This window comes from Natator depressus, chromosome 3, assembly GCF_965152275.1.
Source record: "Natator depressus isolate rNatDep1 chromosome 3, rNatDep2.hap1, whole genome shotgun sequence".
Classification (NCBI taxonomy): domain Eukaryota; kingdom Metazoa; phylum Chordata; order Testudines; family Cheloniidae; genus Natator; species Natator depressus.
Genome location: NC_134236.1, coordinates 153173490 through 153200538, shown reverse-complemented (window position 1 = coordinate 153200538; position 27049 = coordinate 153173490). Strand labels below are relative to the sequence as shown.

Here is a 27049-nt window from a genome sequence, read left to right as displayed (position 1 = left end):
TTCCCAACTCTCTTAGAGGTGGCATTCAGAAAGGTGGATGATTTCAGCGGGAGTTAGTACCTTTGTGGTTCCTCTCTTGGTGTCACTTGGAGCTTTGGCTTCAGAACTCATCATGGAACTGTCACACTTCACCAGGGTATGTATTGAAGCCCCAGGAAACTGACTTCTGCATGGTTTCGATGCAGATACATCAGTCAAGCTCAGGCCTATGTGAAATGTTCATGAACTTTTTGACCAATCCACTCTGCTTCCTGAGATCTGTTATGGTTATGGTTTTATGGTTATACCACCTGTTATGGTTCTGTTTTCTGTACACTGCGCTTTCCAATGTAAAGAGTCTCTAAAGTAATTATAATTACAGCTTGTAATTATTCATTATTGCTGCACCCAGCAAACAAAAGGGGACCTTAGATTTTTGAAGGTGCAGTACACAATTATACAGAAAACAAACAAAAAACCCAACATAAGAATACAGGCCTACAAGGGACCTCCCTAGATCAGAGTCCTCTGCCACCACAGACAAACCCATCGTATAATCAAACATCTTGCTACATTCTCATAGCTACATGCATCACAAAAACAAAACCCCACATCAGGTGCATGTCAGATGACTTGGATATTTCATACTTAGCATTTTGAGTTGCTCCAGATAAGGGATATTTGAATCCAACAAAGTTCGAGAGTTAAGACTGACATGCCATCCTTAATTCGCTAATATACGCAGGGTACTACAGGCCATGTGGTCTAGAATCTGATTAACCACAATTTTCACCTCTATCTTCAAAGACCTTCTTCAGGTTTCTAACAATGCAACTTGTCTTATGCTTTCCTGGAGGCACATTCATAACTCCACACATACACCTGGAGTGTATAGAGGTGAAGGTTTGTAAGGTTCTCTATCAAAATTATGAGCTACCAAAGGCAGCTTTCTTTGAAACAATTGGTTACCTGCCTGCGATCCGCAGCTGAAGGTTCTCTCACTACCACCGTTTCGTGTGTCATATATAGCCTTGTGAAAGAGTGAGTGAAAGAGAAGATGAACAACAATTACCTCATGGGTTGAGTCCGCAGAGCTGTTTTCAAGTCTTCAACTATTTTATTCCTCATTTCTGTTTCTTCTTCATCAAAAGCATACAGAGTCTGCATCTGTTTGGAAAGCAGAGCGATAGTTACAAAAGCCAGGGCTGCCTGATGGAAGGTCAGAGAAAACAGACTGCTAGACAGCCCAGAGGTCATCAATAAGAAATATTCTACCAAATCACTTAGAGGTGCTTGCTCTAAGCTGAGTCCAGCTGAGGCTGCTTCTATTCCTGTGGACTGGCAATAGAGTATAACCCAGTGTTCTCAGATTACCAGAGGAAGTCACAGATGCCCTCACAAAATAATGTTCCTGTCTCTTATCTGGGATGTTCACTGCAATATGTCTGAACAAACAATTTAAGTCTCAACATTCCTAACAGGCAGGTATTCGAGGGAAGTGATTTTTCCCCTCTATACGGCACTGGTGAGTCCACATCTTGTGTATTGCGTCCCGTTTTGGGCCCCCCACTACAGAAAGGGTGTGGACAAATTGGAGATAGTCCAGCATAGGGCAATGAAAATGACGAGGCACATGACTTACGAGGAGAGGTTGAGGGAACTGGCCTTATTTAGTCTGCAGAAGAGAAGAGTAAGGGGGGGGATTTGATAGCAGCCTTCAACTACCTGAAGGGGGGTTCCAAAGAGGATGGAGCTCGGCTGTTCTCAGTAGAGGCAGATGACTGAACAAGAAGCAATGTTCTCAAGCTGCAGTGGGGGAGGTCTAGGTTGGATTTTAGGGAAAACTATTTCACTAGGAGGGTGCTGAAGCACTGGAAGGGGTTACCTAGGGAGGTGGTGGAATCTCCATCCATAGAGGTTTTTAAGGCCCAGCTTGACAAAGCCCTGGTTGGGATGATTTTGTTGGGGTTGGACTAGATGACCTCCTGACGTCTCTTCCAACCCTAATCTTCTATGATTCTATTGCTGTTCCAATTTTTCAGACAGGGACACCAAGGTACAAAGAGGTTAAGACCTACATTTTCAGTTGTATTCACTAATTCTGGGTGGCACCATTTTTTGGGTGTCCAGCCCAAAGGCCAGTTCTCCTGATCTAGTCCCACCCAGCTCTTCCCTGACTTGCTATATGACCTTGAGCAAGTCAATGAAACCCACGTTTTCAAACTTGGAGGCACAATTCTAGACATCTAAATTCAGAATCAGACACTTGAAATGGGTAGCCTGATGTTCAGAGATGCTAAGCATACATAGGTCTCAGTGAAGTCAATTGGATTTGTTTAGAGCTCAGCACTTCTGAGAATCAAGCCACTACATTTGAACATTTTGGCCTATGTCTTTCTCTGCCTCAGCTTCCCTAATTGTAGAAGATGGATGATCATTCCTAGCTTATTGACAGGGGTACCATGGGGTTTCACAAAACAAAGTTAAGACTAGGAGAACCTCAGCTCTCAACTCAGACTCTTCTTGAATAAATACCTTGATTAAACAAATACTATCCAGCACCTACAATAAATGACCCATTACAACAGAATACTAGTGTCTTTATGGTAATGGTTCAGCAAGGAAGTCCCGAAGAAAATCCTCCTTTCACTGGAACATCTCTTAACTCTCTCCCTCCCGTTCTTCCCCAAACCCTTCTGTGTTGCAAACCATGTGGTGTCAACGCATGTCAAATCCTGAGGGTGGTCACTTGGCTAAGAGCCGTGGCTGTTTTATGCTACACAGATGGTACAGGGAGCTGTATTTAACTCTAGGGGTCCTCTCTCTGATCCACGCTAAAGTCAAATTCACTCACTAACGGAGTGAGATATTTCCTGCCCTAATCGAATGACAGAGTGCTACTGATGGAAAATGAGCTGATGTTGTTTTATCTTCTGCCAGCATCCCCAACAGCCAGAAACATATACTGAAACACTTGAGCCAAGCCATATACAATCCCCTCTTCAAAAAAATAAATAGAAACCATGAAAACGCATTGTGGAATCTCAATTGCAGATTCCTGAGGCGGGTTTTGGTGCTTGATTTGTAGTTCCTTGGGTGAGGGCCCATACGGTCAACTTTTCTTGGCCCATAAACGTTCCTTTGAAAGGCTCCCATTTTTACAATAGCTTACTTTCTCCTCTGACCCATTGTTGGAGGGAGGCACATGGATGGCAGGAGGGTGTTCAAAGGTATTTTGTTGAGAGTGGAGACAGTCTGTTTCCAAGGGAAACAAACATAAGTAATCCTGCTTTTGCAGCAGATGGTTAATTACAGAAAAATCCTTTCTGGAAGCTATGAGCAGCCAAGAGCCCTTCACTTCTCACGGCCAGGAACACGACTCCCTGTGCCTCCTCTAATGACAGAAGGGTCACATGTCCACATCATGAAATTACAGTGTGAAAGTTACAGAAAACAGGATCACCACTAGGAGAGAGGGACGGGAAACTGTTGTGTGTGGGGATCACTGTTTGTGGCTACATTTCATAGTTATGTTTGGTTGGAAAATAGTTTTTCTGAACTAAAAACTGCATTAAAGGGATAATGTTGGCCTAGTTTAGGACTCCGTGTAAGTTAATTTTGTTCCACAGACAAAAAGGAGGAGCAAACTATTGCAGGGGCTTCAACCAGCCTGAGATACTCCATGCACAATTACATACATACTATTTTTCACCAGTAAATTTTTGCATGTTCAGAACTGTTGATTTGAATGCATCAGGGAAATCTGACATCCAGCTACCCGGTCTGCATGGATTAGTCAGACTGCACGGATTAGTCAGACTGCACATATGTGGAAAAAACTATATACAAGGAATTGTGTTTTCAAAATGACAGGCAATCTTAAAGACTGCTTTTGGAAATTTGGCTCAGTGTGAATAGAAATATTTTAATTTAAATTTTGTATTTTGTTTAAAATCCAAGGGAAAAAACTCCCCCTCCTCCTGTGCCCTGAAATACTAGAAATCCAGTGCCCTGAAATACTAGAAATCCAAACACAGCAGCATAATGCTAGTGCATAAGAGCCAGAAAGCAAAACTGACTAGAAGCGGAAAATGAACTGGCCTGCCTAGTTTCATTTGCCAAGCGGAGTCAGATGGAATAAAGGAAATAAGTAGCAGAAACAGTACTAAAAAAAGCACAAACTGGATTTTCAGAATTTTACAGTTATGGTCCAAGTTCCTTATTTTGATCCCACCTGTACCATTTTTACAACTTGTTACTCAGCTGAGTTCAGTGAAATTACTTCCGATTTAAACAAGTGGATCAAAATCAGGCCCTATGTCATAATTAGAGTATGGCCATTTATTGTTATTAATGTGACTAGTATCTGGGCAATATCCCTTTAAAAACATTTCTTCAAAGAAATGAGCTCAGGTAGAATTCAAGCTGCCATAACATCTCTGGAACTGGATTAGGGATGATCCAAGAGCAGAAATTCTCCATTACAGATTTTAAAAAACCAAACAAACGTAAGATGCTCTAAGCAAACAATGGTTTAGAGCAGCATGAACCAAATGGGAGATGGAGTCATCCTCCACCTGTTAGATTCTGCTAAAAGACATTTTCTTTTATGTCCCTATGAAGCTGTTTTGCCCTGAGCAAATGATTTCTGAGCCAGAGAAAAGGGCCTGGTAACAGCTGTATTTATTAATCTTGACCCCATCTCATGCTATCGCTCCAAAGAGCTGTATGTGCAGCTACTGTTCACCAGCACGCCCTTCTGTACAAGTGCAAACATAGCCAAGATCATAAAAGCAACATGGTGGTGTCAAAAGTAACCTTCCTTCTCCCCCGTAAACTGGGGATTGCATTTATTGAGGATGCCAAGCAGACACTATCACAGAGAAAAAGACAAGTCTCTTGACATGTGATAGAAATAGGGCAGCTGCTATATCCTACAAAGAGAAGTTTCATGACTTGATGAATCAGCTGAGATGAGGACCCTGATATTTAGAACGGTGTATGATTTTGTGTCTGCAGATAATCACTGGTATGATTTGTGGCACTAGATGTCAAGTTACTGGATTTACAGGCACAAAATTACAGGTGTGGAAATGAAGGGCACAATTCTAAGTTAGGTAGCGTCAATAGTTAGCTCCCTTTCTTCCAGGGATTGATGCATGAGCTATTCCATTTGTGAACTAGTTGGTATCATCCTTCCAATGGATGATCTGAAGGACAGCTCACTCAGTTATAACAGGGGGCATGACAGGTATAGCAGGGGCCTTATTCTACTCTCACCCATGCTGGTGCAAATCAATGAAGTTATATGGACGTAAACAGTATAAAACTGGGTGAGAGAATCATAGAAATGTTGGTCTGGAAGGGGTCTTGAGAGGTCATCAAGTCCAAGCTTCCCCACTGAAATAGCACCAAGTAAACCTAGACAAGGGGTGGGCAAACTTTTTGGCCTGAGGGCCACATCTGGGTATGGAAATTGTATGGCAGGCCAAATTGGGGTTGGGTTGCGGGAGGGGGTAAGGGCTCTGGGATGGGGCCAGAAATGAGGCGTTCAGAGTGCAAGAGGAAGCTCTGGGCTGGGGCATGAGGGGGATGGAGTGGAGGGTGAGGGCTCAGGCTAGGCGTGCAGACTCTGGGGTTAGGCTGGGAGGGGTTTGGGGTGCAGGAGCGTGCTATAGGCTAGGACTGAGGGGTTCAGAGGGTGGGAGGGGGATTAGGGCTGGGGCAGGGGCACGGGGGAGGGGGATGTGCCTCAGGGGTGCAGGCTCTGGGTAGCGCTTACCTCAAGCATCTCCCAGAAGCAACGGCATGTCCCTCCATCCAGCTCCTACACGGAGGCACAGCCAGGTGGCTTTGCTGCATGCTGCCCCGTCCGCAGGTGCTGCCCCTGCAGCTCCCATTGGCCACAGTTCCGGGCTAATGGGAGCTGTGGGGGCGACGCTTGGGGCAGGGGCAGCATGCAGAGCCCCCTGGCTACCCCTATGCATAGGAGCTGGAGGGGGGATATGCCGCTGCTTCTGGGAGCCAAGCAGAGTAGCCCCCGACCCTGCTCCCCAGCTGGAGCACCGGAACAGGGAAAGCTCCAGACCCCACTCCCCAGTGGGAGCTTGAGGGCCGGATTAAAACAGCTGGTAGGCTGGATGCAGCCCACGGGCCATAGTTTGCCCACCCCTGACCTAGACCATGCCTGACAGATGGTTGTCTAACCTGTCCTTAAAAACCTCCAATGATGGGGATTCAACGTCCCTTGAAAGCCTATTCCAGAACTCAACTACCCTTAGAGGTAGAAAGTGTGCGTTAATATCTAACAAAGCTCCTTTGCTGCAAATTAAGCCAATTAGTTCTTGTCCTACTTTCAGTGGACATGGAGATCAACAACAGTCTTCTTTATAACAGCCCTTAACATCTTTGAAGACAGTTATCAGGTCCCCTCAGTCTTCTTTTCTTCACCCTAAGCATGCCAGAGTTTTTTTTTAAACCTTTCTTCATAGGTCAGGCTTTCTTGACCTTTTATCATTTTTGTTGCTGTCCTCTAGACTGTCCAATTTGTCCACATCTTTCTTAAAGCATGGCACTCCAAACTGAATACAGTACTCCAGCTGAGGCCTCACCAGTGCTGAGTAGAGCAGGACAATTACCTCCTGTGTCTTACATAGGACACTCCAGTTAATAAGCCCATGACTGATATTGCCTTTTTCACAACTGTGCACTGTTGTCTCATATTCAATTTGTGATCCACTATAACCCCCAGATTCTTTTCGGCAATACTACCACCTAGCCAGTTATTTCCCATTGTGCATTTGCGCATTTGATTTTTCCTTTTTAAGTGAAGCATTTTGCACTTGTCTTTGTTGAATTTCATCTCGTTGATTTCAGACCAATTCTCCAATTTGTCAAGCTTTTGTGAATTCTAATTCTATCCTCCAAAGCGTTTGCTTATAAAATTTGCAGACGACACCAAGCCAGGGGGGATTGCATACTCTCTACTCCATTATCATTAATCAAAATATTTAATAGTACTGACTCGAGACAGATTCCCTGCTGGATCCCACTAAATACATCCTTCCAGTTTGACAGTAAACCACTGATAACTACTCTGAGTATGAACTTTCAACTAGAGAACAGAATTGGGCCCAAAGCGTCCAGGTTGTTTAGCTGAAAGAGAAAGCTGCGACCTCTAGTCCAGTGAACAGAGTGCTCCCTAACATATTGATCTATTGTTCGGAATGCCCAGCATTCCAAGAGTCACCAAATTACAAGGCCTTCTGGTAACACTATCATTGAACGCGGTGGCCTTGGAGAGTCAGAAACTGATCCAAAGCCTTTGAAGTAAATAGAAAGACTTTCAGACTTCAAATGGGCTTTGGATCAGGCTCTCATTTTAATCAATGAGTAGCCCATATCTAAGATAGGCCCCTATAATTAAGCAATTAGGGGCAACAAGGTATGAAGGTGCTGTTTAAAGGGACACTGATTGATTTACAGTAGGTCCAAAACTTAAGTTTTGCAAAAACCAGGGCATAACATTTTAAAATAGAAACATGTCTAATGTTTTTTTAAAATTCTAATAATATTTTTGTTTCAAGTTTAACATTCCCCTGCAGTATTTGCAATCTAAATATTTCAGCACGTGCTAACGCTGGAAGAGCCGCTATGTGAAACTGATTAGATACGGATTGGAAACAAAGTGAAACTGACTAATCATTTATTTTAACACTTCACTCAGGGTGGAGAATGAAAAAAACAGCAGCATTAGCAGTGAAAGTGAAGGGGCTCTTAAAAAATTCTTTCCATTTTAAGAATCTCAGAGGTCCTATTAACACAGGTGAAGACATTTCTTTTAAAACACCCTGATTCACTGCTATGCTACTCCAGTTTTACAGTGATGTAACTCTACTGAAAACAAATCACTGGAGCTAAACCTGCGTAAAATTGGAGCAAATAAATGGTAAATGAGGCCCATTAATTTTAACCCAAGTAGCCTTTAAATATCTCCAGTGATTGGGTAAAACATAAGGGAAAAGGAAAATTTGTCAATCATTCTAAGGCCAGGGCATGTCAAAACAGCATTACCAGAACCTGGTGTTTACTGACATTCTTAAAATGTGGTTAAAATCAGAAAAAGTAGGCCAAAATCTGCTCTCAGTCCCTGAAGCTGCTCCAGCTTTAGAACACCATCAGTTACACATTCAGTCCAGATTTACACCAGGGTAATTTTAGGGACTGATCCAAAGCCACTGAAATTATTGGAAAGCCTCCCAATGACTTCAAAGGGCTTTGGACCAAGCCCTCGGAGCAGAATTTAGTGTGGTGACAATGTAACGTTCCATTTTTCTTCTCCCTTAATGACTCTTCTAGGGTAAATTTGCTCAGTCTAGACATCAAAACACTAATCTTTGCCAATCATGCAAACTCAGCCTCTTCTCTTAAAATCAATCTGCGTTCTTTCCACTTCACCCCTCATCACCAACAAATTCTGGAATCAGCAGTTAGGTAGTAGTTTTTGATGAGTTATGACAGAATAAGAAGCAGCTCTTCCGTTACCTTCCTAGGGTGGCTCTGAAGCACTAGTGAAACACTGACTGTGTCAGTAAACTACGCATGTATTACCAAGAAGAAACCAACAATCTATAACATGTGCAACAGGATGTCATTTTTATAGTTACTTTTCAGCCCATAACAATGCTATGAAGGTGAACAGAAAAGCTTTTATAAATGAATTATAATGATAAAAACCCACCAACTCACACTGCCCAAGATGTTAACAGCTAAATTCATGCAGAACTGATGAGGGAAATCAATGGCTCTTGCATATAAATAACCAAAGGCAGAATCAGTAACAGACTATGAATCTTCAGAACACAGGAATGGCCATACCAGATCAGACCAGTGATCCATCTATCTCATTATCTTGCCTCTCACAGTGGCCAGTACTAGATGCTTCAGAGGAAGGTATAACCCCCCAGTAAACAATTATCGAATAACATGGTGATAACGGAGGTTGTTCCCTAGATCCGATCAGTAAGTGGTTAGTTTTATCCTGAAGCTTGAATATTCATTGCCCTATGTTTCTGTTTTTTATCCTGTCTCACATAACTTGATTTTTGATTATCTATAAAAATGACTAACCCTTTATTTCATTGTTACACTAAATTCTTATCCTCAGTAATGTATTGTGGCCATAAGTTCCATAGGTTCATTATACATTGGGCGGGTGGGGGCATTTTCCTTTATCAGTTTTTCATTTGTTGCCTTTCAAATTTCACAAAATGTTCCTTGATCTTCTATTGTGAGTGAGGGTAAACAGAAACAGCTGTTTTTACCTTCTCTATACCATTCATGTTTTTATATATGCCTATCAGCTCTTCACTTATTTGTCTTTTCTGTGAGCCAAATCTTGTCACCCTTACTCACACTGAGTAGCACATCAGTCGGCAAGTAATGCCACTGAAGTCAACATGACTACTTATGGAACAAGGTACTAGTCCGTGAGCATCCCTCCAGCCTAACCAGGCCCCATGGGGAGGGGGAAGTAGGGCGGGGCAATCCAGCTCTACATCACCATTCCTCAAAATGCCCAACACGGGGGGGGGGGGGAATAGCTGGAGCGCCTGTGTTCCACCAAGCCCCCACTGGCTTAACTGTCCCAGCGGACCATTACCAGTCAGTGTAACGGAGAGCAACTCTGAGGTTGCTGTGTCAACATTCTTCCATGCCAATGTTGGTGCACAGGGTGGAAACTAGCCTCTTCCAACCCCCTCTGCCATTAGTTGTTGCTTCCATCTGCTCTGTGGTGTTGAGATTACGGTTCTGCCATCCCTGCTAAGGCTTCTTCTTAATGTTTCTATTGGGTCCCCTTGTTTCCTCACACCACTTTATCTCAGCTTCCTGTGGGAGTCTGCATTGGCATGTGGGATACCTGCACCAATATATCCAGCACTTTCTTCTGATTCTGGTGGAAACAAGCTGCTGGCTGGATCTCTTCATTGGTGATAAACTCTCTCCATCCAATACCCAGAAGCCACAGGGGCTGGCTTCCTCCTTTCCCCAGGGATGCTTAACCACTGCTCAACCCCAGGCCCCCTCCCCCACTCCACCCTTTCCCCCCAAGGCCTCACTCCCACCCCACCTCTTCCCACCCCTGCCGCTTCCCCGCCCAGTTCCACTCCCCTTTCCCAAGCATGCCCCATCTCCCTCTCCCCCCAGCACCTCCTGCACACTGCAGAACAGCTGACTGCAGCAGGCAGGAAGTGCTGGGAGGGAGGAGGAGGAGTTGATTGGTGGGACTGCTGGTGGGTGGGAAGCACGCACAGTAGGGGTCAGTGGAGCTGGCTCCTGGTGGTTGCTAAGCGCCCACTAATTTTTTTTTCCCCGTGGGTGCTCCAGCCCTGGAGAATCCACAGAGTCGGTACCTATGTCATAAGCTTTTTTAGGCACTTATTTTCAAAAAGTACAGTATCTTGTTTTCTATCAAACATTTTAATAGATCTCCAGCTCTTGCAGCCATATATGTTCGCACTGAGATGACATTCATGTTGAAAATTCCCAGTTTTGTTTTGACACTGCATCTCTTTGATTTCCATGCCTTGAGTTTAGTGAAAGCTTTGGAGGCCTTTCCTATCCTTGATATCACTTTTCTTGAAATCTCTGTTGTGCTTGGGCCAAGTTGGTCTTTAGATCATGGAAACACAAAGGTGACAAAGCCATTTTTGGCCCTTCCCTTCAGGTTCTGTGTTGGACAGAGTTTGGTTAAACGCATGGGTCAGGGCCATGTTTTATTACTGGATTAGGAGCTAACATTTACATTTAATTTGTTTTTAAAGCTTTTCAGATCATCTTTAAGCACTGTTTAAAGAGAGGAGAGAGAGAGAGAATATATATATGCACATGTGTGCTTGCACGCATGTGCATGTACACAGGAGAAAACCCATTGTCGATTTGCAAGACAAAAGCCACAGCGACACCATCACATCTCATTTCTGTAATGTGGAGTTTCCAGTGAAGAATCCAATTTCATCATTTTCAGGTCTGTGAATCACAGAAATAAGACCTGAAAAAGGCCTGCATTTCATCAAATCCATCTCTCTGCCAGTGCAAGATTCTTCCCTACAGAGTATACCCCTCTCCCTTTGCCAGCTCAATTTTAAATGAATCAAGCAATTGGACTTTCACTACTCTCCTTAAGACACTGTTTCACAATCAAACAGCCGTTGTTGGGAAATCTTTCCTGGCGTGTGCAGAGGTAACTTACTGCAGCCATGGAGTTGATGCGATCAATATAGTAATCCGGCCAGCTGGTAGCAAGCTTATTAGGGTCTTCTTGTTCCTGAAACAGAAAATTAAACAAAGTTCATGAGCAGGCTTAAAGGATAAATAGTTTTCATTTGGTTTAAATCATCAGGGATTCTTGACAGTCCTATTTCCTTATATAACACACACATCTTTATGAAATTTATTACAAATGTCTTTGAAGGTATAGTGCTAAAGCTATCCTTGTGATGGCAGAGAAGAAAAGAGAACCCTTCAAATAGGATTACTGAAAACAGAATTACAGAACTGACTGAGACAAGGTTGTCCTTCAGTGACCAAAAAACAATACTCCCCTCCTCGCAGTATGCTGCCAAAGCTTGTACTCTAACGACAGAGCCTTCAGGGATAACTCAGTTACATTTTCAAGTTTTACATTTTACAGATTTTAGAAAATATTTTGCATTATTTCTGCTAATTGGATGGACGAGATTCACCAACAACAGAGTAAAAATACCAAGCCAAAGAGTCTGGAAATAGGCCAAATGCCTGCTTCTTAGGAAGTTAAGCACAACCTCAAAGCATCCAGATGAACAGAACCGTAATCTGTGAATTACAGTGAAAGCTGCATCAAAGACCACCTCCAAGAGGAGTCTTAATAATTTTAAAGTATCTCCATACATTTTGCAGTCCAATTAAACTCACCTTTCAGTTGAAGGCCTACCTCTGCTGGGCAACCACATTTTACTGGTTCTTTGGGTGGTCACTTGAGAGGTTTCACTGCATCAGGTTTTATTTTACTTTACTTTGTGAAGAGGATAGGCAGATAGACTAGAAACCAGTAAGAAAATAACGATTGGTTACTGGAGCCCTAATCTCCCACCACAAGATATAAGTAGCTTACATTAAAGTCAATTGAAGTTCTATCTTGTGGTTGAAGAACTGTCCCCCTTGGAGTTATACTAAAGATGGATGAATAGAGATTAGCAAGAGACAGAAAGATAGAATGTCAGGAAGATTATTGTCCTGTATGTATAAACAATTATTCATATCAACAGGCTTAGCTTGTAAAAGTTATACAGATGAACATTAAATAGCCAGATCTTTATCAGATCACATCAACTCTTTTACTGCTGCTACATATTTATGTTGTTTGGAGAGAAGAAATATTTCTACACGTCCCCAAACTGGCCTGCCTTCAAAAGAACCTTAATACTTGTCAAGTTCCTTTCAGGTTAAAATTAAATTATAGTATACATTGTAACAAATCCATGGAAAATGTCAGGCTCCAAATTTGGAATTTACAGCAACAGCAGGGGTAAAACTGAGATCTTCCTGCTCCAAGACTACAGGCTCCTAACACTTGAACTAAAGGAGAACCTCAGTTAGCTGTGAGCAGTATACAGCCAATGGCATAATAGAACAGTTCTACTTCTAGCCAGTAGAGGGCAGTAGTACATATACCTACCAAGCCAGTTCATTACAATTTCTATTTCTAGCTATACATAAAGCCTGAGAGACTGTCAAAATGGCAAGAGGCATCAAATGTACCACCTGGTTCCACAATTTATCAAATATACCACTTCCCCATCAGTAGGGTGTGGGGAAATTCATGCCGCACATGAACGTTTTTTCAGTGCAAGTGGAATGCCTCTGTTTTCCTTCTCTCCCTTTCCCTGATGAAAGCACTAGGCTGATGGAGCTATATCCTTGCTTACCAATAGATCCAGAGCTATACGACTCCCCATAAGTAATCCGCTAGATTTCTACGCTTCATTTCATTGCAGACTGCCTTTTAACACCTACTCTCTACTAGATGCTGACAAATGTTTTGCACATAGCAGGCCTTAACCTCCTATCCAAGAGTCAAAATATGACCTTGCTGAAGGAAAAACCAACGCAAAAACATGCAGTTGATAAATACAGCATTATTTTTAGAAGATAATCTTATCATGACCAGAGTAGAACAGGGGAGAGAGAGCGCTAATCTAGTGCTAGTTAAATAAAGGCCATTCCACAGGGCAACATAACATATACAGCAACCTATTTGTAAAGGGACATCAGGCCAAGACACCAATTTGTATTGCAAAGTGCCTTGATCCGTCTTCCTGGAAGTTTCCTGTGTAAAGGAGTTTGAAAGAGCAAGTGACCCCTACTACAGTTGTTTCCTAGATAAATGGGACAGTAAGTCTGTGAGAATACACACAGCATCTCCTTTGCCTATTCATTGAACCCCAGGCTATGGAAGAGGAAGCAAATTCAGATAACTTGACAACTACTCAAATCCATTCTCCAAATCTCAAAAAGAATCCAAATCAAAAATGTTCTAAGAGTCTTAAAAAAAGCAGAAGTGTTAGAATACTGTGAGAAATCCTGCTCTTACTAGACTTCCAGCCCAAACAATAGGCTAAAAGGGTTTAAAGATAGGAAAAGCATCCAAACACCTGAGTAATTTCCTATCTGAACCCCTGAAGCTTTGGAGTTTGACCAGTTGTATTAAAAGACCAGGAACTCTGACCTTCCTGTGGTAAGATTCTGTATTTTTGGTTGGCTGAGCAGATGAAGGTCATTTTACTCCATGATTTACCGTTTCTCTCCCACTACTTTCTACCCCTCTGTATCTAGCGTATATTGTGGTCCTAACCCTGAGACCAAAGCTTAATGCCTCTTCTAGGACCATCCTGATGCTTTTGAGCTAGGGCTGGGTGAGAACTGGTTTCAATTAAATAAACATCTGAGGTTCAAAAAAAAGAAAAAAAAAAGTTTGGTTACATTTGTGTGTACATTTGCATTTTCTGGTTTCGACCAAAAACAGAAGGTCCAAAAACCCATAAGGAAAGCTGTTCTGTTTATGGGCCTAATCTCAAACGGAATTCTTCAGTCCTTATTCAGACTGAATTTTAATTGACGTTAATGACTGTTTTGCTTGGAAAAGGTCCGAATAAACATTGACTAGGTGCTTCAAAATCTGGTAAGATTTGGTAAGATCTGAAGTAGCAGAAAGCCGGTTCTCGCAAAAGCTACTTTTGCAAACCCAAGAGGTCTGGATAAGCATGTGGATGTTTATCTGAATTCCCAAAACATTGGTTGGTCCATCACTAATTTTAACCAGCCACCTGGAGAACATTTTCAAAGCATCAGACTCTGAAGTGAGATACCCAAGATCACACTGAGATTTACATCACCCTGAGGAGCAGTATCATGATATATTACAATCGGAGACACTGGGGAAAAAGATGGTTCTTGCCCAGATGATGTAAATGTTCTCCATAGAAAATCACAGCACCACAACTTCTCTCAGACAGAATCTAAAATACGCTGGATTTCTTAAAGACCGTCAAGATTCTGATCCTCAAATAAAAGACTTCAAATTGCCTCTCAGCCACTTGCACTGATGTTGATAACAAAATCCTCTTCTTGCTCCAGAACATGCAGAAGGGAAAAAGTAGGGCCTGATATCCAAAGCCACATAGACGTCAATAACTGGAAATAATTATCCAGCTGTATGAAGCAAAATGTCAGCCAAAGGAATCTATTAAAGCAAAGCCACCTTTTAGCGACTTGAGTAGTGTAAATATTACATTAAAAACAGATGTCAGTCAGTGGGCTTCAGAAGCAACCATGTCATTCTTCACCAGAGCAACAGCTATGTAACTACTGTGAAAACACAGCCCTGATATCATACAAACCTGTAATAAAGTCAAGGTATTATATAGGCATTGAAGCTAATTTGGACCAAGTCCCTCCCCATGGCAGAAACTGGGACTTCTGAGATGAACAATTTCATCTAAAATAAGATTTAATGGAATATGTCAAATACTTGGAATATTTGAACCAACTGCAAAAATAAAACTAAACAAAATATTCTAGCCACAGTTCATTTGATCCTGAAGGCCTTTTACAGAGTTCTTAGGGAATCAATCCACTATACAGTTTTCATGGACACATTCTCTTCAATGGCAAAGACATTTGGTGGCATCCGCTCCTAGTGGGAAAGACACACACAACAGAAGAAACCCACCCCTGCTGTAAGTACATCATTCCCCTCTGTTGGTGGACCTTTGCAGAGAGGAACTCAAACAGTAAGGTGATGGGTGCCATATAAATGGACAAGAGATCAATGATTGAATAGGTCCTGAAGATTAAATGCCTAGCTTATCTGACAAATGTTTTTTTAGGAGAGGGTTGAGTCACTTGGGAGAAGACATCACAGCAGCTGCCAGCGCTGTACCTTTTTTGCAGTTAAGCACTCGACTTCAGCATCCGGGGCTGTCAATCTGAAATTTTCCACTAAACACCAAATATACTCACAACACCAAACAGTATTTCTCCAGAGTATCTCCTTAGTATCCAAGCACTTCCCAAACATGACCGGATTTATCCTCACGCTACCCTTAGGAGGTAGGGAGTGATTTACTCCCATTTTACAAATGGGTAGAGGGGGACAAGAAAAGTTGAAGTGACAATCCAAACTCACCCAGGAAGTCTGTGGCACAGCAGGGAATAGAACTCCGATCACTTGATTGCCAGGCCAGTGCCCTTACAAGACCATCTTTCCTCTCCTATTACACTGACCTGATTTTCAGAGGTCCTGGAAACTCACAGCTCCTTGGGAACTGCAGATGCTCAGCATCTCAGGCCATGTCACTGTTTAACCACACTTTGGGTATAAATATCCTGTGCTGATGCATCATGCTGTCTTAAGACACAGACTAAGGTACTGTTTGCCACTTACACAGCTGCCCAAAATACTTAAGCACACTTCCTGATAAGTAGAAGAAACAGACTACCTTTACCTGCTGAACTCCTTCTCTCAGTCCATTGGGTTGATCAGCATTATTTAAAGAAGCAGCGGGACAGGCAACTTACACAATGCCTTTGAGTGTGGGTTTAAAATCTTTTTCACAAGTCCCTGATTTTGTGTAGTGAATTCTGGTTGACCGCAGTAGAAATAGCATACAAAATAGATGGAAGAGAAGAAATCCAAAGGGCAAACATATGAGAAACTTTTCATTCCTATTTACTTATTGTAATCTGCAAGTAAGAGTAAACTGGCGCCTGGAATCAGTGTAAGTCTGAAAAAACAGAATTGAAATCAATAAGGATATTTGAATTTAACTCAGGTAGCTGAGAACAGAATTTGACAAGACATAGCTTCTGGTTAATGCATTTCCCCTGCAACAGCTGATGGCATCATTCCATCCCAGACAGGAGGAAGCCGGATTCCTATACTCAGGATTAGCTGTCAGTGTCATCACTTAATGGCAGAAATGGTCACAGAACCCTGAACTCAGGTGGTTAAAAAATGATTAAGAAAACCCTAAAATGTAATTAAGGGTTTTCCATGTCGGATAAGCCTCTATGGTGGCTTTTTCAAAAGCATCTAAAGGAAGTCAGGCCCACAACTCCAAATGAAAGTCAATGAAACCTCAACTCCCACGAGATGTTTTTGAAAGACTCAGCTTATAAATTCAATGAATACTTTGCACTCCTGTAGTGCCATCCCCCAACCATATCCCAGTGCTTTTCACAAATTAATGAATTACGCTTCACTGCAGCCTTCTCAGCTATGTCCATTTAGGTGGGAAAAATGAGGCAGAGAGATTAAGTGATTCCCTTCAATCACACAGGAAATCTGTAACAGAGCCAGGAATAGAACCCACATCGGACTCCAACATCTTGTGTTTTTACCCAATAGACCATTTTCCCTTTTTTTGGTAACTGATTTTCTGAAAGTTCAAGCCTTTGCAGTTCACCTTTATAAAAATCTTTGAATCCCAAATGAAGTTCTTCCTTAAGCATTAAAAAGTCTGCTAGCTATTTCTCAGTTCTATATCAGTAATAGAGCCTGCCCCAGTGGAGCACTTTGGTTAACAAATACAAAATGTGTCCGATCTCCCATGAGATAAACTATGAATTCATAACAGCAGCTGAAATAAATCCAGGATTTTTCAGACAGTTTACGCATCCAAAAAACCAACCAGGTCCCAGGAGATAGTAATTTTGAAACAGGACAGACCACAGGACTGAGCTAGACAGATGTGGTAGGTACTGCACTATTTCCTCAACTTAATGACTAGCATGGACATAAGTATTCTCAAGGTGTTGTGGATGGTGCCATACCCAAGCCTTCTAAGCACAATTCATCCAGAGCAAAAGATACAAACATTTCTTCTCCCTGGACTCAGGCTATATGCAGATAATCTTTGTGCTCCAAAAGCAGCCTATTGTATCATGAGATGCAAAAGAGAATATCCATTAATTAGCAGCTATAAGGGCTAGAACACTGTTGAAAAGTTCCAATTCCATCTAATGGAAAGTGGTGCACACGCACACTACCCAGTTCCCTGCAGTATGAAATCAGGACATATTTACCCAATCAGATCATTGTTTCATCCAGCCTGGTATCTCTCCTCCAGCCAGGCAGTATCAAGCCACTGGTCCAACTGGCTCAGTCTGCTGTCTCTGACTGTGGCTGCTAACTGACGTTTCAAGGACAGACTACTGCAAAGCTTACCATGCCATTATTATGATTTATATTCCAGAAGCGCCTCATGGTCTAGAGTTGCTAACTTTCTAATCGCACAAAACCGAACACCCCATCCCCGCTCCTTCCCAGAGACCCCGCCCCCTTCCCTCCCCCTTTCCCGGGGCACTGCCCCCCGCTCACTACATTTCCCCTCCCTTGGTGGCTCCCTCTCCCCCACCTTCACTCACTTTCACTGGGCTAGGAGAGGGGGTTGGGAGGGGGTGATGGCTTCAACTGGGGGTGCAGGCTCCAGGGTGGGACCAGAAATGAGGGGATCAGGGTGCGGGGGGGGGGGGGGGGGGGCTCTGGGCTGGGGTAGGGAGTTGGGGTATGGGAGAGGGTGAGGGCTCTGGCTGGAGGGGTGCAGGCTCTGGGGTGGAGCTGGGGGATGAGGGTTTGGGGTGCAGGGGGGGCTCCAGGCTGGGGCTGAGGGATTCTGTGTGCGGGAGGGGGCTCTGAGCTGAGGCAGTGGGTTGAGGGCTCCAGCTGGGGGTGCAGGCTCTGGGGTGGGGCTAGGGATGAGGATTTTGGGGTTTAGGAAAGGGCTCCCGGCTGGAGTGTGGGAGGGGCTGTGGATTGAGGCAGGAGGTTGGGGTGCAAGAGGGGGTATGGGCTCTGGCCAGAGATGAGGGGTTTGGGGTGCAGGGGGTTGAGGCACGGGCTTACCTCGGGCGGCTCCCAGTAAGCAGCGCAGTGGGGCAAAGGCAGGCTCCCTGCCTGTCCTGGCACTGCGCTGCACCCCAGAAGTGACCAGCAGGTCCCTCCAGCTACTAGGCAGTGCTGACTGGAGCTGCCAGGGTCCCTTTTCAACTGCGCATTCCGATTGAAAACTGGACACCCGGCAACCCTTTCATGGTCCCCACTGAGACTGAAGCCGCGTTGGGCTGGGTACTGCACACAAACAGGTGGAGACAGTCCCTACCCCAAAGAGCTCATAATCTACTTAGACAAGACAAAGGGTGGAGGGGGTGGGGAGGACAAAGGGGAAGTGACTTGCCCAAGGGCACACAGATCAATGGCAGAGACAGGACAAGAACCCAGGTCTTCAGTCCTGGTCCAGTGGATCCATGGATCAATCCTGAATTACAATCAGCGACAAAAAGAAGAACAAGCATTCAGCTTCCCAAGGAGCTTCCCTCTTGGGAACCTTCCCACAGTGCCAGGAGAAACAGGCATGTCACCCAATCCCACGAGTCTCCAGAGATTGAAAGGATTAGAAACTGTGCTCATTTTCCAGAAGATGGTTTTCCCCACAATACCCTGGACATTCACACATTAAACTGAATCCACATTATTTTTTCAACAGCTTCTCAACATCCTACCCACCACATTTTCCACTATGTCTGCTCCTGAGGTTGAGAGGATGAGATATTTTTCACATTATATACCCACAATGGGCCTGATTCTGATCTCACTTAGCACTGGTGTAAGTCCATTGACTTCAGATTAATTAGTCCTCATCAACATCTGTACAAATGAGAGGCGAGTCAGGCCTGGGGGTGTTGTGGTCACCTCACAGGTAAAACCCACTAAACAAAATATTTCCCCTCCTTCATCAGCAATGGGCTGGAATTCCAAACCTGTAGGGCAAGAACCCTTTGGGCACATTCTGTGTCTTCAGGTTACGCAGTGTTTGTTTATTTGTTTAGACCCAATTTAAATAAACTGTCTAATGATAGAGTTTAAAGCAACTTTAAGCTTTACAATAACTGTATCTGGCCCAGGCCTTTCTATAGGTTGCTCCTGGATAAAATCTACTTAAGAGAAGCTGAAATTATAGCAAAGCTGCACAGTATATTTTTAGTTTCAAAAACTCCCTCATGTACCGTTCTCCTTCCTTTCCTGTTGGCTCTTTATCACCACCATCATTGGCACAGACAGATGTGAACTTGTTGGCAATGCTGACAGCATCAGCCACCTCTTATTTTTAGAGAGTGCAAATAGGCTTGTCCAAATATAGAGCCCCTGCTGTCAACTCCACCAGTTGAAAGGCATGAGATGCCCTGTCCTAAGGTTGGGGGTTCCACGACCACCACTCCCAAGAGAAGGAGGCGGGTGGTGGTGGTGGTCGGAGACTCTCTCCTCAGGGGGACTGAGTCATCTATCTGCCGCCCTGACTGGGAAAACAGAGAAGTCTGCTGCTTGCCGGGGGCTAAGATTCACGATGTGACGGAGAGACTGCCGAGACTCATCAAGCCCTCGGACCACTACCCCTTCCTGCTTTTCCACGTGGGCACCAATGATACTGCCAAGAATGACCTTGAGCAGATCACTGCAGACTACGTGGCTCTGGGAAGGAGGATAAAGGAGTATGCGGCGCAAGTGGTGTTCTCGTCCATCCTCCCCGTGGAAGGAAAAGGCCGGGGTAGGGATCGTCGAATCGTGGAAGTCAATGAATGGCTACGCAGGTGGTGTCGGAGAGAAGGCTTTGGATTCTTCGACCATGGGATGGTGTTCCAAGAAGGAGGAGTGCTAGGCAGAGACGGGCTCCACTTAACGAAGAGAGGGAAGAGCATCTTCGCGAGCAGGCTGGCTAACCTAGTGAGGAGGGCTTTAAACTAGGTTCACCGGGGGAAGGAGACCAAAGCCCTGAGGTAAGTGGGGAAGCGGGATACTGGGAGGAAGCACGACCAGGAACGTGTGAGAGGGGATGGCTCCTTCCTCATACTGAGAACAAGGGGCGATCAGCGGGTTATCTCAAGTGCCTATATACAAATGCACAAAGCCTGGGAAACAAGCAGGGAGAACTGGAGGTCCTGGCAAAGTCAGGGAATTATGATGTGATTGGAATAACGGAGACTTGGTGGGATAACTCGCATGACTGGAGTACTGTCATGGATGGGTATAAACTGTTCAGGAAGGACAGGGAGGCCAGAAAAGGTGGGGGAGTTGCACTGTATGTAAGGGAACAGTATGAATGCTCAGAGCTCAAGTATGAAACTGCAGAAAAACCTGAGAGTCTCTGGATTAAGTTTAGAAGCCGGAGCAACAAGGGTGATGTCGTGGTGGGAGTCTGAAATAGACCACCAGACCAGGGGGATGAGGTGGACGAGGCTTTCTTCCGGCAAGTAGCAGAAGCTACTAGACCGCACGCCCTGGTTCTCATGGGCGACTTCGATCATCCTGATATCTGCTGGGAAAGCAATACAGCGGTGCACAGACAATCCAGGAAGTTTTTGGAAACTGGAGGGGACAATTTCCTGGTGCAAGTGCTGGAGGAACCAACTAGGGGTGGAGCTCTTCTTGACCTGCTGCTCACAAACCGGGAAGAATTAGTAGGGGAAGCAAAAGTGGATGGGAACCTGGGAGGCAGTGACCATGAGATGGTCGAGTTCAGGATCCTGACACAAGGAAGAAAGGAAAGCAGCAGAATACGGACCCTGGACTTCAGAAAAGCAGACTTTGACTCCCTCAGGGAACTGATGGGCAAGATCCCCTGTGAGAATAACATGAGTGGGAAAGGAGTCCAGGAGAGCTGGCTGTTTTTTAAAGAATCCTTATTGAGGTTACAGGGACAAACCATCCCGACGTGTAGAAAGAATAGTAAATATGGCAGGCGACCAGCTTGGCTTAACAGTGAAATCCTTGCTGATCTTAAACACAAAAAAGAGGCTTACAAGAAGTGGAAGATTGGACAAATGACCAGGGATGAGTATATAAATATTGCTCGGGCATGTAGGAATGGAATCAGGAAGGCTAAATCACACCTGGAGTTGCAGCTAGCGAGGGATGTTAAGAGTAACAAGAAGAGTTTCTTCAGGTATGTTAGCAATAAGAAGAAAGCCAAGGAAAGTGTGGGCCCCTTACTAAATGAGGGAGGCAACCTAGTGACAGAGGATGTGGAAAAAGCTAACGTACTCAGTGCTTTTTTTGCCTCTGTCTTCACGAACAAGGTCAGCTCCCAGACTACTGCACTGGGCAGCAGAGCATGGGGAGGAGGTGGCCAGCCCTCTGTGAAGGAAGAAGTGGTTCAGGACTATTTAGAAAAACTGGACGTGCACAACTCCATGGGGCCGGATGAGTTGCATCCGAGAGTGCTAAAGGAATTGGCGGATGTGATTGCAGAGCCATTGGCCATTGTCTTTGAAAACTCATGGCGATCGGGGGAAGTCCCGGAAGATTGGAAAAAGGCTAATGTAGTGCCCATCTTTAAAAAAGGGAAGAAGGATGATCCTGGGAACTACAGGCCAGTCAGCCTCACCTCAGTCCCCGGAAAAATCATGGAGCATGTCCTCAACGAATCAATTCTGAAGCACTTAGACGAGAGGAAAGTGATCAGGAACAGTCAGCATGGATTCACCAAGGGAAGGTCATGCCTGACTAATCTAATCGCCTTCTATGATGAGATAACTGGTTCTGTGGAGGAAGGGAAAGCAGTGGACGTGTTATTCCTCGACTTTAGCAAAGCTTTTGACACGATCTCCCACAGTATTCTTGTCAGCAAGTTAAAGAAGTATGGGCTGGATGGATGCACTACAAGGTGGGTAGAAAGTTGGCTAGATTGTCGGGCTCAACGGGTAGTGATCAATGGCTCCATGTCTAGTTGGCAGCCGGTATCTATCGGAGTGCCCCAAGGGTTGGTCCTGGGGCCGGTTTTGTTCAATATCTTCTTTAATGATCTGGAGGATGGTGTGGATTGCACCCTCAGCAAGTTTGCGGATGACACTAAACTGGGAGGAGTGGTAGATATGCTGGAGGGTAGGGATAGGATACAGAGGGACCTAGAAAAATTGGAGGATTGGGCCAAAAGAAATCTGATGAGGTCCAACAAGGACAAGTGCAGAATCCTGCACTTAGGATGGAAGAATCCAATGCACCGCTACAGACTAGGGACCGAATGGCTAGGCAGCAGTTCTGCAGAGAAGGACCTAGGGGTTACAGTGGACGAGAAGCTGGATATGAGTCAACAGCGTGCCCTTGTTGCCAAGAAGGCCAATGGCATTTTGGGGTGTATAAGTAGGGGCATTGCCAGCAGATCGAGGGACGTGATCGTTCCCCTCTATTCGACATTGGTGAGGCCTCATCTGGAGTACTGTGTCCAGTTTTGGGCCCCACACTACAAAAAGGATGTGGAGAAATTGGAGAGAGTCCAGCGAAGGGCAACAAAAATGATTAGGGGACTGGAACACATGACTTATGAGGAGAGGCTGAGGGAACTGGGATTGTTTAGTCTATGGAAGAGAAGAATGAGGGGGGATTTGATAGCTGCTTTTAACTACCTGAAAGGTGGATCCAAAGAGGATGGATCTAGACTATTCTCAGTGATAGCAGATGACAGGACAAGGAGTAATGGTCTCAAGTTGCAGTGGAGAGGTTTAGGTTGGATATTAGGAAAAACTTTTTCACTAGGAGGGTGGTGAAACACTGGAATGCGTTACCTAGGGAAGTGGTGGAATCCCCTTCCTTAGAAGTTTTTAAGGTCAGGCTTGACAAAGCCCTGGCTGGGATGATTTAGTTGGGATTGGTCCTGCTCTGGGCAGGGGGTTGGACTAGATGGCCTCCAGAGGTCCCTTCCAACTCTGTTATTCTATGAGGATATTGCCAGCACGGGCCACTGTTTTATTGGTGCAGTGTAAAGACAAAAGGACATCTTCTCCCTGAGTTCACCAGTCTGATCAAATATATAGCTGGAGTGGGAGAAATGTACCCAATTCTTCCAATCCCAAATGGAAGCTTAGTCACATAGTGGAAATATACCAGTAACTCAAACCATGCCCCCATTGTGAGTCATGTCCCTTTCTACTTGGTCTCCCGTTGTTTAGATTCCCTCAACTACTGTGGCCCAACGGCCTCAGTTTCCTACTGGCTGAACTCTGCGCTGCCACTGAATTGAATACCACCACATAAATTAATTCATGGTGGGCAGCCACCCACCCCCAAATAAAACAATGAATGCTGCCCATTTCTTCCCAAAACCCAATAATTAATGCTAAGCAGCTCAATTCCCCCAACACATTCAATCAATTTATTATGTGGGGAGGGAGGTAATATAAATTGATACTTGGTAGCCCTCTCCATAAGTCAATTTATGCTAATTCCACAGTCTTGGAGGGCGGGGGTGTCAGGAGTCCTCTTCCCTGGTAGCAGGGTGATGGGAGATTGAGTTTTCGCTCCTCCTGGACCAAACCCCAGCCCACCCAAAACCAGGGAGCAATGGGCTGAAGAGCAGGGAGGCCCCAGCCAGCCTGGAGACCAGGGGCAGCAGCCTCCCTGCCTGCCATCCTAGCAGAGTTTTCTCTGCCAGGTGGTAGATGTTGCCATCACCCCAGACAAACCTTCTGTGGGGATAGCAGCATCTCACCCACCCCTCCCCACCTATATCTTCCCAATTGTCAGCACCACTTCCAGTACCTGCAACATCTAACTGTTGCTTGGGAGTCTCTTCTCCAGTATTGACCCTGCTTAGCTTGTGACAACTGACAGGGTCTTGGGCCAAAGCAGCGTGCCTACGGGACTGGAATTTGCTCCTCGAGTGGACTCCCTGTAGCTCATCTTGTTCCTTTCAGCAGCACCCTTTTCAATTGTGTGCCTAAACAGTTGGTATTTGTGTCATTTTGGCAGAGAGAGAATTTCCTTTTTCAATTTCTTCTCCTCTTTCTTGGCATCCTTTCGGCAGCTCAGTGCAAAGCCAAAGCCAGCGTAACTGAACCTCCCAGCTGCCACATGCTTGCACTTGAAGTTTCTCTTTCTGTGCTGATTTGTTTATTTCTAGTGAACAACCACTTATTTTCTTTTCCAAACTAAAAAAAAAATTCCCCCCAACTAAAAGAAAAAACCCTCCAAGATCCATGGCAATTACTCTGCCTGTTGAGCTGGTGACGGAAATCAGGCTTCACTTCTCCTCAAAAGGCAACATAAACTATTCCCTTTGGGAATACTTATGCACAGAACTGGTTAATGAAATGGTCTGACAGGCCCCTCTTAGCTATCTTGCCCCTCACAAAAATGCTGCTTTGCAAAGACTTCCCATCCCCCTCTTCAACGTTCTTCTCCCCTGGTCCCACTCCATCTGGTCACAAGGAGAGTTAATGGAGTTTTGATGGTGATGATGGACTTGTCCATTCTGTCTCCCTTTCATGGGTGCCACCACATACCAAATGAAATACTGACTATACTGTAGTCAGAGCTTTTGCAGTATGAAAGATGGGCTTGAGGTTAAGGCACTAAACTGATACTCATGAGGATCTGGCTCAATTCCTGGTTCTACCACAGACTTCTTGTCTGAACGTGGGCAAGTTATTTAATTCCTCTCTGCATCTGTTCCCCTTCTGTGAACCATAGTACTTGCTTTCTCCCAGCCAGCATGTGTCTTGTGCATTTAGTTTGTTCACTCTTTGGGACAAGAGCTTTCTTTTACTATATGAGAGAGCTTAGCGCCCAACACAATGGGGCCCTCATCTTAGTTTGGGCCTCTAGATGCTACTGTCTATAAGCTTAACAAAAAATGAAAAAATCACAGGAGAACCTTCCAAAAGCAGTAAGCCGAGAAAGAGAGAGACTCCAGTTTGGTTTCTTTTTCTTACAGGCAGTAGATTCTGAAAATATTCTTTAATTTGCTTGTTTCAGAATCCACTGCCTCTTATTTTAAATCATAATTGGATTTTTTTTAAATGTATGCACTAGTTCAAGTACAGTTAATGAACTTGAAGTGAGAATTAATACAGGGAAGCCCTATGTCTGTGTTACGCATAGGGCCCTACCAAATTCACGGTCCATTTTGGTCAATTGTCATAGAATTTTTTTAAAAAATCATAAATTTCACGATTTCAGCTATTTAAATCTGAAATTTCAATGATGTAAGTGTAGGAGTCCTGACCCAAAAAGGAGTTTCGGGGGAGTGGGGGTCGCAAGGTTATTGTAGCAGGGGGTTGCAATACGGCTCTCCTTACTTCTGCGCTGCTGCTGGCAGCGGTGCTGCCTTCAGAGCTGGGCAGCTGGAGAGCGGCGGCTGCTGGCTGGGAGCCCAGCTCTGAAGGCAGAGCCGCCACCAGCAGCAGCGCAGAAGTGAGGATAGCATGGTATGGTATTGCCACCCTTACTTCTGCGCTGCTGCTTGCAGAGCTGGGCCCTCGGTCAGCAGCTGCCACTCTCTGGCCACCCACCTTTGCAGGCAGCAGCACATAAGGGTGGCATAGGATGGTATTGCCACCCTTACTTCTGCACAGCTGCTGGCGGGGCACTGCCTTCAGAGCTGGGAGCCTGCCCAACAGCTGCTGCTCTCTGGCTGCCCAGCTCTGAAGGCAGCGCAGAAGTAAGGGTGGCAATACCGCGACTCTCCTGAAATAACCTTGTGACCTGCCTGCAACTCACTTTCGGGTCAGGACCCCCAATTTGAGTAACGCTGGTCTTCCCCAGGAAATCTAAATTGTATAGGGTAAAATCACATAAGACCAGATTTCATGGCGGGAGACCTGATTTCATGGTCCATGACATGTTTTTCCATGGCCATGAATTTGGTAGGCCCTAGTTATGCAGGAGGTCAGACTAGATGGATCACAATGGTCCCCTCTGGTATTAAAATCTATGGAGGATATGGAACTGAATGAATTTAGGTATTTGCTGTCCTTGTAAGATTAATGAGTATTCAGCAGAGTTCAGAACATGGGTAATAAATAGTGGGAGCTCTGTTCTGTACTAAATGGCTTCCCAGCATTCTAGGTGAACATTTTAATTTTTTTTTTTATTCTTTGCTCTTGTTCATATATTTGAGACTAATCTGAAGGGTAAGAGCTTTATGGTGTATGTATATTATATAATATCACTACATACCATCAACAGCACAAAACTGAGAAAAACATGAATTGTAGGGATTGATTCTGTTTTGGAAGGGGATAGACTACTAGATGACCTAACATCATAGCTGCCATTTACACACAAAATCAGCATCTACACACACAGTTCCCACACCCTAGTTTCTGATATCCCAACAGTTATTTCCTTTTACAAACAGAAAAATACTGAAGCGACATATCCAATTGAGTAATTACTGGGTAAATACTGACTTTTTAGTTGTGATCACTTGACAATTAAAGTGCCCAAACCTGCCTCCCACTGAAGTCAAAAGCCAAACTCCGGTTGGTTTCAATGCAAGCCAAATGGGGAGCACAGGCTGAGATTCCACAACTGCCATTTTCACCTGCCCAAACTTAAGAACACTTTGACCATGATTTTCAGAAGTGCTAATCACTTGCAACTCCAGCTGATGTCACTGGGGCTTGCAGGCCCTTGATACAGCTGTAAAATCAGGCACCCAAAATCATCATAATGGTCATGGTCATTACTTGGGCCTATGCC

At 44.6% G+C, this 27049-nt stretch overlaps 1 protein-coding gene across 2 annotated transcripts in view; it reads right to left on the bottom strand.

Annotated features, from left to right (window-relative positions):
* DAAM2 (dishevelled associated activator of morphogenesis 2) overlaps positions 1-27049 on the bottom strand; it is a 245128-nt gene that overhangs the window by 87796 nt on the left and 130283 nt on the right. For both annotated transcript variants that reach the window (XM_074949118.1, XM_074949117.1), the window contains exons 4-5: positions 11231-11305; positions 1052-1146 (exon numbers count right to left, since the gene is read on the bottom strand). In XM_074949118.1, the coding sequence (XP_074805219.1) occupies positions 1052-1146; positions 11231-11305 (170 nt within the window). The remainder of the gene's footprint in view (positions 1-1051; positions 1147-11230; positions 11306-27049) is intronic.